The 14,418-nt window shown below is 41.9% G+C and overlaps 1 protein-coding gene across 5 annotated transcripts; it reads right to left on the reverse strand.

Annotated features, from left to right (window-relative positions):
- Nucleotides 1–3,891: 3,891 nt before the first annotated feature.
- On the reverse strand, nt 3,892–12,914 carry LOC113448172 (membrane-spanning 4-domains subfamily A member 4A-like). Of its 5 annotated transcripts, none has more exons than XM_026718762.2 (7): nt 12,486–12,914; nt 11,532–11,690; nt 10,357–10,476; nt 8,164–8,220; nt 7,062–7,220; nt 5,864–5,983; nt 3,892–4,750 (listed from the first exon to the last, which is right to left on the reverse strand). In XM_026718762.2, the coding sequence occupies exons 2-7, from the start codon at nt 11,637–11,639 to the stop codon at nt 4,664–4,666; spliced, it is 651 nt and encodes a 216-aa protein (XP_026574547.1). In that variant the 5' UTR covers nt 11,640–11,690; nt 12,486–12,914; the 3' UTR covers nt 3,892–4,663. The 5 variants fall into 5 exon arrangements, with proteins under 5 accessions (XP_026574547.1, XP_026574548.1, XP_087796042.1 ...); XM_026718763.2 differs by having other exon boundaries at nt 12,116–12,654; XM_087939916.1 differs by lacking the exon at nt 12,486–12,914 and adding an exon at nt 12,104–12,414.
- Nucleotides 12,915–14,418: the final 1,504 nt, after the last annotated feature.

Raw genomic sequence — 14,418 nt, forward strand, 5'->3', positions numbered from 1 at the left:
AGTCTTAAAGCTCTCAAGTGTGAAGACCCTTGGCCTAAGGTATCCCAAGCAATTACGTCTGATCTGATTTTTTTTTTAATGAGACTTGTTTTCCAGCTTCCTCTCCTTTGAATGTCTGGGGGCAGAGTGGTCCTTGTACAAATTTGTCAGAAAGTGAGCATTTCCTCCTGAGTACAGCTAAGCAAATAAAAGGATGAGCTGACCAGATAGATAGATAGATAGATAGATGATAGATAGATAGAAAGAAAGAAAGAAAGAAAGAAAGAAAGAAAGAAAGAAAGAAAGAAAGAAAGAAAGAAAGAAAGAAAGATGATGATCGATGATCGATGATAGATAGATAGATAGATAGATAGATAGATAGATAGATAGATAGATAGATAGATATACACTGCCTCAAAAAAATAAAGGGAACACTTAAACAACACAATGTAACTCCAAGTCAATCACACTTCTGTGAAATCAAACTGTCCACTTAGGTAGCAACACTGATTGACAATCAATTTCACATACTGTTGTACAAATGGAATAGACAACAGGTGGAAAGCATAGGCAGTTAGCAAGACATCCCCAGTAAAGGAGTGGTTCTGCAGGTAGTGACCACAGACCACTTCTCAGTTCCTATGCTTTCTGGCTGATGGTTTGGTCACTTTTGAATGCTGGCGGTGCTGTCACTCTAGTGGTAGCATGAGACGGATTCTACAACCCACACACGTGGCTCAGGTAGTGCAGCTCATCCCGGATGGCACATCAATGCAAGCTGTGGCAAGAAGATTTGCTGTGTCTGTCAGCGTAGTGTCCAGAGCATGGAGGCGCTACCAGGAGACAGGCCAGTACATCAGGAGACGTGGAGGAGGCCGTAGGAGGGCAACAACCCAGCATCAGAACCGCTACCTCCGCCTTTGTGCAAGGAGGGACAGGAGGAGCACTGCCAGAGCCCTGCAAAATGACTTCCAGCGGGTCACAAATGTGCACGTGGCTGCTCAAACGGTCAGAAACAGTACAGATTTTGTTGTCCAGACAGAGGGAAACTTTATCAAGTTTTTTCCCCCAGCTTCAGAGACTTCAAGAAGAATCTCCATCTTGCCTGACCTCTTTCCCAGCTCTCAATCTAAAAGTTTGCCAATCGTTTCAGAGAACAAGAAATTCTGATTTTTCTGTGTGTGTATACTGTTATTTGGTAACTTTGCGTGACAAAGAATACAGGATTTCCTGCTTAAAGAAAAAAATTTAGGCAGAAACCAGTTATGTTATTCCCACTTCCCCTTTAAAAAAGCAGAAGGGAGAATTGACTGGGTGAGTTGAAGAATTTAAAAAGAGAGATTTTTAAAGAAGAAATGCTTCTAAGAACAACAGTGATACAAATGGCAGTGTCTTGTTCAGGTTTGACATCCCTGCCCTGGGGGAAATGCCTTTTCATGTTCCTGCCACACATCTGCCTCTCCATTGTCCCACTTAGAATCTTTTGGACTACTTTTGACATTCCAAGACTTTATGAATGAATGAATGAATGAATGAATGAATGAATGAATTCTTTATTGGCTAAGTGTAATTAGACACACAAGGAATTTGTCTTGATGCATGTGCTCTCAGTATGCATAAAAAGAAAAGATACATTTATCAAGAATCATCAGGTACAAGACTTAATAATAGTCACAGGGTACAAATAAACAATCAAATCATACTAGGAAACAGTCAATACAAATCGTGAGGGTACAAGCGACAAAGTTCCAGTCATACAGTCACAAGTGGGAGGGGATGGGTGATAAGGAGTTATGAGAGATTAATAGTAATAGTAATGCAGACTTTGTAAATAGTTGGATAGTGTTGAGGGAATTATTTGTTTAGCAGAGTGATGGCTTTCGGAGAAAAAACTGTCCTTGTATCTAGTTGTTCTGGTGTGCAGTGCTCTATAGCATTGTTTTGAGGATGCTTTTGAAAAAAGAGCGGGATTCGGACTTCCAGAATGGGAATTATGCTATCAGGCAGCAGCACTTACCTGGATTAATAACATTAGCCACATCATACAAGGAAAACTTGTATAAGATATTTTATAGGTGGCATCTCCCACCAGCAAGATTGGCCAAAATGTACAGAAACCAATCACCTAATTGTTAGAAATGTCTGAAAGAACGGGGCACATATTACCATGTATGGTGGTCCTGTAAAAAGGCTCAGGAGTTCTGGTATAAAATTTGGCTGTGGCTAGAGGAAATGACAGGGCTAAAAATAAACTATAAACCTGAGATGTTCTTATTGGGAATTATGGCAGAGAAGTACAGTAAAGCTGATTCCTACCTAATAATCCAGGGGTCGCCAACCTTTTGGACCCCAGGAACCACCAAATTCATAATTTTAAACCCCGTGGACCAAAGACCCTGGGAAAATCCCCCAAAAAGTCTGCAGGAAAATTCCCCATCCCATTTTTCTACCAATCAAACGTTCTTTATTTGGGATTGCAGGATATTGTCTCCAGCTCCATTCTCATAGGGAGAAAAAGAGAAAGACTTTTAGCTTCATGCAAGGAAAGCAGCAGAAGCAGCAGAAGTCTTTCTTTCTCTCCCCCAAACTCCACCAGAAATCAGTCTTTGCCGGCGCAGCCTCTTGGAGCAGGATGCTTTGCAGGGTTCCAAAGACTCATTTCTGGTGGTTTGGGGAGAGAGAAAGAAAGACCTTTGCTGCTTTCCTTTGCGTGCAGGCAAAAGCAGAAGAAAGAGGTGGAAAGAAGCAGCTTGGTGGCCAGGCGAGGTGCATGGGGCAAGTTTATATATAGGATTTATATTGACTGTTTCCTAGTATGATTTGATTGCTTTTGTACCCTATGACTATCATTAAGTACCTTATGATTCTCGACTCTTGACGAATGTATCTTTTCTTTTATGTACACTGAGAGTATTTTCACCAAGACAAATTGCTTATGTGTCCAATCACACATGGCCAATATTCTATTCTATTCTATTCTATGTTACTAATTTAGCAACTGCAATGATTCACTTAACAAATGTGGCAAGAAAGGTCATACAATGGAGCAAAACTCATTTAACAAATGTCTCACTTAGCAACAGAAATGTTGGGCTTTTATAGTTATAAGTTATAGTTATAAGTCAAGAATTACCTGTCATATGGCTGCCTGGTTTTCTATTTGAGCAGTTCCCCTGGACACCTTTCCATTCCAGAGATCCACTTCTGGAATGTGTTACATTGGATGATTTCTCACAATAAGCTTCATTTCCTTTCTCAACTACAGGCTACACTAGAAAATACTGCTTTTTTTAAAAAAAGATGAAGGTGATGGGAAAGGATTTCTGCATCCTTGGCAAAAAAGTTTTATGGTTCTGGAGCCCTACTGAATTCAAAAGTGTACCTAATCCCTAAGTGGAATGCATTGAACTATGAAGTAGATACAGTAAAAACAAATGAACCCAGGTTAAAATTAACCAGTTGCTGTATGGACACAGCTGGATTTGGACCTGGTAAGGTTCTTTTGTGAGCACACACAACCTTTTGCTAAGCCCTGTTGAGGTGGCGTTTGATTTAGCCTGCTCTGGGACACAGCTGGTGTGATCTAGAAATTAGAATTTACAGACAACATGTTGTGTAAACCCAGCCAGCTGCCTATTTTCCAACAGCAATCATAATTTGGTACAAAATGCCAGCAAGTTCACAAGTGATATTTCAGCCAGTAATGAAGAACATTCATGTACTCAAGTTCTCTTATGGATGGGTGTCAAACTCAAGGCCTGCAGTCCACCTCTAGCCCTCGGGGTGCTTAGATCTGGCCAGCAGGCCCACCCTGGAAATAGCGAAGGACTGGCCGTGGTGCCTCTGCCAGCAAAAACGGAGCATGGCTGCAAAAAGCCATCATGGCCGAAAACAGAGCCTCAATGAGTGATGTTTGTTTGTTTGTTTGTTTGTTTATTAATTATTTGGTTTGTCAATGGCTTACAAGATAACAGGTATAAGTATAAACATAGTTATGAATACATGAAATGGATACGTATAAGAAAAATTTAAAAAAGAAACAATAGGACAGGGACGGTAGGCACGTTGGTGTGCTTATGCATGCTCCCTACAGGCCTCTTAGGAAAGGGGTGAGGTCAATAGTAGACAGTCTAAGGTTAAAGTTTTTGGGGTTTGGGAAAGAAACCACAGAGTCAGGTAGAGAGTATTCCAGACATTGACCACTCTGTTGCTGAAGTCGTATTTCCTGCAATCAAGTTTGGTACGGTTAACCTTGAGTTTGTATCTATTGTTTGCTCTTGTATTGTTATGGTTGAAGCTGAAGTATTCATTGACAGGTAGGACATTGCAATGTATGCTTTTATATCCTATATTTAGATCGGACCGAGGGCAGCGTAGTTTTAGGTTTTCTAGGTCTAGTATTTCAAGTCTGGTGGCATAAGATATTCTGCAACGAGTAGAGGAGTGGAGAACTCTTCTCGTGAAATATATGTTGAGTTGCCATGGCCCCTGGCCATGCCCTGAGTTCAAATACAACCCTGGTGCAGCCCTCAATGAAATCGAGTTTGACACTTCTGGCTTAGTCTATTCAATCCTTTATGTTCCACTGATTAAAAAGTTCTGTGCAATTCCTTTAAAACATTTAAGGCTTCCATCTGTGGGTGGCCAATGCATTCTGGAAGAGCTGCGATGAAAGAAAATGAATTCAGGGGTGAATTGCTGTCTGTTTGCAGTTGAAGGGTGGATGTTGTTCAGCACTGGAAGGTGTCACATTCTGATAAACAACCACAACCTAAAGAAATGAGAAATGGGGTTTTTAAGGCCATTTGTTTTTGTACTTCTATTTTTATTGCACCGTCAAGGCATGCAGAGTCACTCTGGATAGTGAGAGGATGGCATGTATATTTAATAAATAAAACAAATAAATACAATTAAGTTTTTATCCATATATTTCTCATTCCATAGCTCACAGATTAGAGGTCCTCAGCTTTCCAACAGCTTTGCAACAGTCTACTGACTACTTCTAGCTGCCGTTATTTGAACAAAAGCAGTTGGATTCCATTATGAAGGGGAATTTGGGTTTTCACTGGAGCATAAAGATAGCTCTGTCTCTCTTTAAAGCAGCTGCGTCCTTTTCTGTTTTGCATGTCTGGAACTACCTCCCAAGTCCCAGAAAAAGATCCAGATGCCTTAAGGACTTCAACACAGCCACTAGGTTCAAGTTCCTATACATTCCAAAGCAATTTTTGAAATTCACCTTGAAGTGCTATCTGTATCATTTGTAGATGAGGTGGTGGCACTTAATTGGGCAGGGGGAACCTTACCTCCTCCTCCCCTGCTAAGTAGAGATGAAAGCTAGGCTCACTGAGGTTTCTAGGTTGGTTTATTTTCTTTAGGTTTATTACAATATGAGAATCTATCCCCTAGGATTCAGAATCCTTGATTTGCAACATAGTACGGTGCCAGTTTGGTCCAATGGTCAAGCACTTGGCTAGAAAATGGAAGGCCGTGAGTTCAAGTCTCATCTTAGCCATGAAAGCTAGCTGGCTGACTTTGGGGTAGTCAACACTTGTTATTGGGTAACAGGAGAAGAAAGGTGTGTTGGATATACTTGCTTCCTTGAGTTATTTGTAAATAATAATAGATGGGGATGAATGAATGAATGAATGATTGAATGAATGAATGGATATGTGAAGCCCAGTGATTACTTCGTTCTATAGCACACTTTGTATATCATGTAAACTAGAATTGTATGTTGATTGGCTACTCTTTCACTACTACTATGATTATTATATTCTACCATTAACTGCCCAAACCCTACTATTCCATGTTATTCAACAAAGTATCAAAAAGCCATATTTCTGAATCCCTTTAATTAACTAATTATCTTCCTTTGGAATCTTACCGTTTCAGTGAAGGGGTCTCGGCAAAGAATCTTACAGCCAAAAGACGCAAGCGTGATGGAGATGCAAAACTCCAGGATAGCCAACACAATAAGAAAAATCAATATTCCCTTACCGATATTCTACCAATGAAAGAGAAAAGTAATGTATCCGTTTTTGTACATGCAGATAGGCACAAATATCTCCAATTGTAGAGTAAGGAAGATGACCTGGATGAGATACTGTATGCAGAGTTCTGTCTTGTCTGGGCAAAAAGGGGGATGAAGCTTTTTTAAAAAAAAAAATTGAGAGCAATGAAATGCTGTTTAAAAGTGCCTCTGCAGGCACCTCCCTAATTCACTGCAGTATACAGAGGGAAGAGGGGCAGGCCAATCAGACTTGTAAGATTCTGATTGAGCCTCGGTGGTGCAGTGCTTAGAGTGCAGTACTGCAGGCTACTTCTGCTGACTGCCGGCTGACTTCAATTTGGCAATTCAAATCCCACCAGGCTTAAGGTTGACTCAGCCTTCCATCCTTCCGAGGTGGGTAAAATGAGGACCCAAAATTGTTGGGGGCCATAGGCTGAATCTGTAAACTGCTTAGAAAGGGATGGAAAGCACTGTGAAGCAGCATATAAGTCTAAGTGCTATTGCTGTTCTTTTGTTACAGCCAGTTTCTATACAAATAGTTATACCCTTCCTGCAGAATTGATTCCTAGTCTGGTCTAGCTTGTGAGACTCAGAAATATCTTCTGGGTACATAGTCAAGGTGGGATATCTAATTTGAGCACAACAAGCAAAAAATGCAACCTAGTTTAAAAAAAAATGGTCAAAAACAGTCAAAGGCCAGCCTCAACAATGGAGTCAAAGCTCCAGCTAGTTTTTTTTTTAATGCGCATATAAAATGCTGGCAAAACATGAATTGCTCTCTTACTGTTGCCACCTTGAATTCTTGGTTATGCCCTGCAGATGTGCTGGTTGCAGTTGCTTTGAAAGGATTGGGAGGGAAAACCTCCCAGAAGAGACAACCTCTAAAAGGCAATATTCCTGCCATTCCTTTCTATGGCTAAATCTCTTTGGGATTGATTTTTGACACCACAAACTCCAAAATGTTATGCCTCCACCTAGAGAACACCATGAGCTCCCTCCTCCTTCTTCTCTGGTCCTGTTGAAACTGATGGGATTCTGTGGAAGGTCACAACAAACATATAAAAAGGCACACCTGGATTTCATCACATTTTTCCTTAGTGTCGTAACGATGATAGTTGCAGTTGTTGCCAAAATCAAATGGAAGCAAGGGGCTGACTGAGAAAAACAGGAATACGATCCCAAGGCCAGCTGTAATGGCACTTATTGCATTCATTGCCAGCATACCTTTCACCTAGGAGGGACCAATATAATAATAATAATAATAATAATAATAATAATAATAATAATAATAATAATAATAATAATAATAATAAACACAAGCACAAACACACAAAGTGACTATATTGCAATCCAAATTTCTCCAATGGCTCAAAGAGCGGAAGAGTTCAGATGACTTTCAGTTTTGGATTTGCTTTAGCCAGAAAAGGTGAGGCTGATAACTTCTATACCAGGGGTCGGCAACCTTAAACACTCAGCCATTTGGACCCGTTTCCCACAGAAAAGAAAGCACTGGGAGCCACAAAACCCTTCCCGTGACTATTTCCTGAGTGGCCACAAAATTAACACGTATAGTTGAATTAAAGATTCTGTTTTCTTCTGAAACTTTTCTTTTCTTGGATTTATCCATGGTTAGCCTACTGGGGGTCAAAAAGCTCAATAAATCGCATGCCGGCGGGTATCAAACATTGACAATCATGATGCATATTTTGAGAGACAGGGAGCCGCAGCAGAGGGATGAAAGAGCCACGTGCGGCTCCAGAGCCACAGGTTGCTGACCCCTGCTCTACACCCATGTAAGAATGGCTCAACTCCTTTGTATATCTTTCCAGTGGTGCTATTTGGACACACATTTGCATACCAGACCCTCCACCTGACCACTGTGGAGGAAGAGAGAGACAGCTTCTAGATATTTACTTCCATGGAATATTCAATCAGAGACGGAGACACAGAACATATTTGCCATAAAGTGGCAAAAAAAGAGATTTGCAAAAGACCTGAAGCTTCCTAAAAAGGAATTCGGGAGAGAGACTCTTGAACAAGAAGCCACAACTATCATGATGCTTGCTTGGATGTTAATGATACAGGAACATCAGAAATCCACCAGTGGGTTGCAACTCTTCAGATAAGAGGCTTTTAAAGCCATGGCCTTCATTTGTCTCCCATAGGTTAATTACCAGAGGGATCTTGGGATTCCGAGCAGCTGCCACAGTTAAGGATCCAGAAATAATGTGCTGAAAGACAAGAAAAAGCAAATCAACATGGCTCCATCCCCAGAGGATCAGATTTGCAAACTTCTCTGTTCCATCACAAGCTGATTGTCAGGGTTCTAAGTAATACACCCATAACAGATAGAACTCAAGGCAGGTAAATTCCTCAAAGAACTGTTTTATTGGATATATCATATTAGCACGGGCTAGTAAAAACTGACCCTAAAGGTTCCGGCGGTTTTCACCAAGTTAAAAGTAAAAGTTTTCTCTCTTCCCCAGTCAGTCAGTCACATGGTCCAATCAGCGTGTCTTCCCGTTGCTTGGTTACATCATTCCACCCCTCACCGACCACTTGTGTGAATGTCCTTGGTTCCCAGGGGAAAGTATTTTGTTTTGGCTACAAACCCCATCTATCTCTATTCCCTCCTCCCTATGCCTCAGCTCCAGTGTGGCAACACTGAAGCCCAGAAAATGGCCTTGGTTAGGGCAGCTTTAGGTTTGACTCCTATAATCTCTCTCCCTCCTTAATTTGCTCCTTACAATGAGCCACGGTGGTGTAGGGATTCGAGTGCAGTACTGCAAGCTCCTTCTGCCGACTGCCTGCAATTTGGCAGTTCAAATCTCACCAGGCTGAAGGTTGACTTCCTTCCATCCTTCTGAGGTCAGTAAAATGAGGACCCAGATGGTTGGGGGCAATAGGCTGACTCTGTAAACCGCTTAGAGAAAAGCTGTAAAAGCTTGACTTCCTTCCATCCTTCTGAGGTCAGTAAAATGAGGACCCAGATGGTTGGGGGCAATAGGCTGACTCTGTAAACCGCTTAGAGAAAAGCTGTAAAAGCACTGTAAAGCGGTATGTAAGCCTAGAAGCTATTGCTACTGTCCACTGGTCATTAAGCACTGACATTTTTTGTGCTGAACCTCAATCAATTTTCCCTACTCCAGTTGAAGATGCAGCTGCTTTAAGGCACTGCAGGCAGGAGCTACATTCATAGAACTTTTGTACAACACAGCATAGCACTAATGTTCAGCAATATTTTTCCCCTGTCTCTATGATAAAAAAACCCAAAGGTCTCCAGATGCTGCAAACAGCTACACTCAAGCTCATGGTTCCCATGACTTTCAATTTCCTGCTGGCTTTCCCATTGACTTTGCTCATCAGAAGCAGACTGTGAAAGTAACAAATGGCAATCATGTGTCACGGGATAATGCAGACCAGTTGTTGAGTGTTTGAGACATGATTCTATGACAATTGGGGAGGGGGCTCTGCAATGGCCACAAGATTGAGGACTGGTCATCAGTCCCCTTTGTTCAGTGGCACAACTTCAAACAGTCTACCGTGCACTAAAGAGAGTATTTCAACTTACTGCACCTGTGTCTGGTTTGCCAATTGCACAGTGGCAGGTAGGACAGTGCTCCAGAGGATTAACATCATTGCCCAGAAGATCATGGGTTGCCCTCTCCCCTCTTGGAAAAGTTTTATAGCTCCCGCTGCCTTAAGAAAGTTCAAAACATCCTTAAAGATCCATCTCATCCTGGGCACCCTTTTTTTAAAACTATTACCATCTGGCAGGTGGTACAGGACAATAAAAACAAGGACAAATAGGCTGAAAAACAGCTTCTATCCCAGGGCATTCTATTGAATTCTACTCTATAGTGCAGTATTAATGCAATATCCAGGGGTTTTCAATTCAAGGTATAGAATGCGAAGGAGGTGAGTTTGTGCTTTGTTGTTTATAGTTATAATGTACACTGAAGATGGTATTTAATTTCACTGTACGAGGTGCAGTGACAACAAAGTCACTGAATGTGGTGGTTGGTTGGTAAGTAAGAACTAGCTATACAATAGGAGCCAAGGAGATTACTTCTATTTGTATAATCTCTTAATTCGGAGGTTTTTAGAAATTTGGAGACCGGACATAAGACAAAAATGGAACTAGCCGAGCAATCCTTTTTCTGAAGTAAAGTTTGTAAAAAGATTTGGAGAAACCAGAAGTGGCTAAACTATAGCTCCACGCATCCTTCAGCAAAGACCAGGTTGCTATGATGTGCAGTTCAACATCTGGATCCTGAGTTATTGTGTTGAATTGTTTCAATACATGATCATGTAAAATTACCAAGATTCCACCCCAATAGAGTATTTTTATAAGCAGGGAAAATTACCAAGATTCCACCCCAATAGGGTATCTTTATAAGCAGGAAGTAAGTAGAATCACCATTATCAATAAAGTTGAACAGGATCCCAAAAACTATTCCTATGATTCCTATTAATATCTGTGTAATCTGCAAATAGAGAAAGTAATAATTTTGATTTTAGTCATCGCTTTCAAGTCACATACCACAAGTAGAGCAGGAGGACAGAGAGACAGGCCAAAGCCTGATTACATTTTATCCCATCACTTCCCAAAACTTTAATAAAACGATACAAGATTTTAAAATGGGATATCTAACTATAAAGGCCATTCACCTGCAGATATGACCTTCCCACAGTGTGGAAACCCAACAATACTCAAGATGTCCCTGAACTATAACTCCCAGCATCTGTTGGTATTGGCCATTGGCTTGGATCACTAATGTTCACCAATCTCTGCCAAACCTATTTCTTTCCTCATTTTATCTTAGCTACTGGCCAGAAGGAGTCACTATGACTATGCAGTCACTTTCCTCCTTGTTGGGACTCATCAGGCATAGATATTTTTATGTTCAATCCATACATAGCACAGTTTATAATATTCTTTCACTCATTCTTTTCTGTTTCAAATTTCAATCTTTTTACACTTTAGCAATTACATGTTCATCATTGTATCCAATTCTATTTCAAACTCAGTCATGCTCAGTGATGATTCAATCACGGTCTGCATATACTGAATTTTAACATATACTTTGTGCCTGAAGGAAAGGCACAAAGCTAGTTCTGGAAAAAGCCAATTTGTAACTTCAGCAAGTCGGAGGAATGCAACTGTTATCTCTAGTGGTTGGAGTCCTGCATCATACAAATCAGCTCATTCTGTCTCTCTCTAATCTTTTGCCTAATTGCTTTCTTGCCCTTGGCAGGAATGAGCATGGGTGGCACTCCAGAAATACAACTCCCAGCATCCTCCAGGACTGGTCCCACTCACTGCAGCTGTTGCGAGTCACTTATTCGCCTCTGGAAGACCATCCATGTTTCCCAACCTTGCAGAACGGCAAGACATTCACAGACTAAACTAAACAGGAATGTCTGTTCCTCTGATTTAACTGCCCTGCAAGGATGGGGACAGCTGTGACCACACTTAGATTTCCCAGGGTCATTTGAAAGGAGGCAAACCATCATTCCCATCACTCATCTTCGTACTCACCCCCAGGGCCACAGGTTCACCCTGATAAAACTTCTTTACTGGGACCGGATCATCAGGCTCAAGGGAGGAAAACTGGGAGTCTTTATCTAGGACCACAGGAGAATCCATGCTGGGCTTTTCAAGAATGGAGGCTCCTTGAAGCTGGCCAAGTCAGCAATACTGGAGACCATAGAAAGGAAGGAAGGAAGGTGGTGGGGGGGGGAGAAACAGAGAACGTATAAAAGAAACCATCCCCTACTTTTAATTCCCCATTCCTCAATATTTAAGTGCTGCACGAAGAATGCAGTTTGCAGTACTGTATCACCATGCAAGAGGCTTCCAAAGCTGCTAGGTGACCTTTAGCAACTTCCCAAGAGTTTCTTTCACCTCTGACATCAGCATTTCGAAGAAGCGGAACCTCCCCAATCCACCCTTTACGGGACCTTTCTTGCATGCAACACGCTTAACGAAAGTTACTTAATTCACATGCTGTTGGTGCACATCCGTGCCACCAACGGGGCTGGAAACACGCAGGTGCCAAAGCCGCCTCCCCGGCAAAAAAAGCAAAACCAAACCAACAAACCCGAAGCCACCTTAAAACGTACGGGATTAAGTCCATCGTCCGAAGGAAGGTTGTGGGTTCAAACCTCAAGAGCCACCCCGGAAACCCACAATGTACCGCCCCGAGCACGCGTCGAGCCATCGCTCAGCTGCCAGCGCGGGTCGTGGGAAACCGGGAGACGAGATTCTTTACGGGGAGCGGGAGAGAAGCGGCCCCAATCCAAAGAGCCGCCGCAGAAGGAAGCGCAGAAGCGGCATCCAGAACTGGCGCGCCTCTTCGCGCTGCCGTCCCCCGCGTGGCTGCCCCTTTCCCTGCCCACCGACTGCCGCCTCCGCGACTCCGGAAGGACGGAGAGGAGCGAGTTGGCCGCCCTGCCTCCCGCACCCGCCCCCGCCCTCGGGACTGAGGCTGACCCGCTGGGCTCGGCGACGTTCCGTCTTCTCGTCCGGCCCGGCCGCTGCTCGACCGCGGGGCTCAGCCTTTCCTCGAGGCCCGTCGGAAAGGAGGTGTTTACAAACCCAGAGCTCTTCGGGGCCTCCGAAGCTTTTCTGCTTCCTGGTGATTACCTCACTTTGTGTTGTAATGCAAACGGATAACGAACTAGAAAAAACTTCGCAAGGTGGATGGAAACAGGAAGACAAGGGATAAGGTGGATGGATGGATGGCATCAAGGGGACCCTAAGAATATCCTGGGAAGACCTGCGGATTGTTGCCTGTTATGCCTATGCATCAAGAGTCAAGCCCACTTGTGCCATCTACCTACCTACCTACCTACCTACCTTACAGTCATCATCTCTGTAAGAGACCAGAAGTTCAACCTACACCAGTTATTTTACTAGAATAAAACTGGAATGTAAAATTATTCACTTTTTCCTTAACACTTTCCTTTGTGGTTGCAAAATGATGTCTGTTAATAAAGAACTATTCAGCAGGCTTGTCCAAACATTGTACCTTTTTGGCATGAGAAACAATTTCCCTCTGGAATTTTTTTGATGCATGGATGGGGGGGAAGAAATGGGGGAAACATATAATTATGTAAAAACGCACTTTGCCTCTATTCTCCCTGTGCCGTGCTTTCTTTGTGGAGGTCAACCCCTTTTTTTTGGTTGGTTTTTTTCAAAGTTCAGGAAATGATGGAACTCTAACTTAAAAAGCCCAAATTCTAAAAGCAGCCTGGTTGGACATCTTTTTAATTTAGAAACTCAAAAAGCTACAAGAACATTTCTGCTGCCACCTTCTGTTTAAAATCTTCCAAGGTCTTTTCTTTTATGTTTTCGCTTTTTTTATTGTTGTTGTTCCCATGCTTTTAGCAGGGAACTTTTCATTTTGAAAAGTCATATTAAGTTCTGTTTATACTTTCCTAAACATTTCTTTCCAGACATATGTGAGGCAGGCTTGGGCTGGTTTTGTTTTATGTTTGAGATGGATGGATATTTGTAGTTCCACCCTTGCACAAGTATTTTTAAAATATTCAAGAAAATACAGGCACAATCATACAGCTGTATTAGAAATAAAATCATCTAGAATTTTCATTTCCTATGGCTTTGGTTAACTCCCCTAAGAAGATTCCCCAGGATCACTTCTGTAATTTCCACCTCAAAAAAAAAAAAAAGCAAACTTCAGTTTATCTCAACAGTTCAGAAGCAACATTTCAAGAAAATGCTTGTTATTTTTAAGGATAGTTGTATGACTTAACGTTAACGTTTTTCAGCCTTGGCAATTTTAAGATGTGTGGACTTCAATATGGATGACTGGGGAATTCTAGAAGTTGAAGTCTACAGGTCTTAAAGTTTCCAAGTTTGAAAAACACTGGCCTACAACGTATGATCAATCTGTAGGGTGATACTCTGCTTGAGTTTTGGAATTTTGTTTCTTTTAAATTGTTTTGAAGTGAAGCTGGGTACAAACTCTAGCCATAATCTTGAAAAGGTTTTGCATCACAGTCATGGTGCTTACCACTCGATAGACTAACCCTCAAAGCAACATGAAATAAAATATATGCATCTAACAATAAAAATTAGTTTTAACGAAGTATTAGTACTGGGACCTTCTCTGTGTGTGTGTGAGAGAGAGAGAGAAGAAGGAGGAGGAGGAGAGAGACAGACAGAGAGAGAGAGAGACAAACACTGGCCCCAGGCCATCCATATGGCTTTGTGCCTAAGATGGGACTAGCCATACTAGATAAGGTCTGGATTCTGTCAACGGCAAATATCATTAAATACAAACTGCATCAACCATAAATATATCATTTGTTTTATTTGTTGCTGCTGCTTTCCCATTTTATGCAATATAAATTATTTGGTCCTTCAACATCATTGAGCAACACTTTTGTCATTGATTATACGA

This window comes from Pseudonaja textilis, chromosome 10 (assembly GCF_049901715.1).
Source record: "Pseudonaja textilis isolate UNSWEBS1 chromosome 10, rPseTex1.2, whole genome shotgun sequence".
Classification (NCBI taxonomy): domain Eukaryota; kingdom Metazoa; phylum Chordata; class Lepidosauria; order Squamata; family Elapidae; genus Pseudonaja; species Pseudonaja textilis.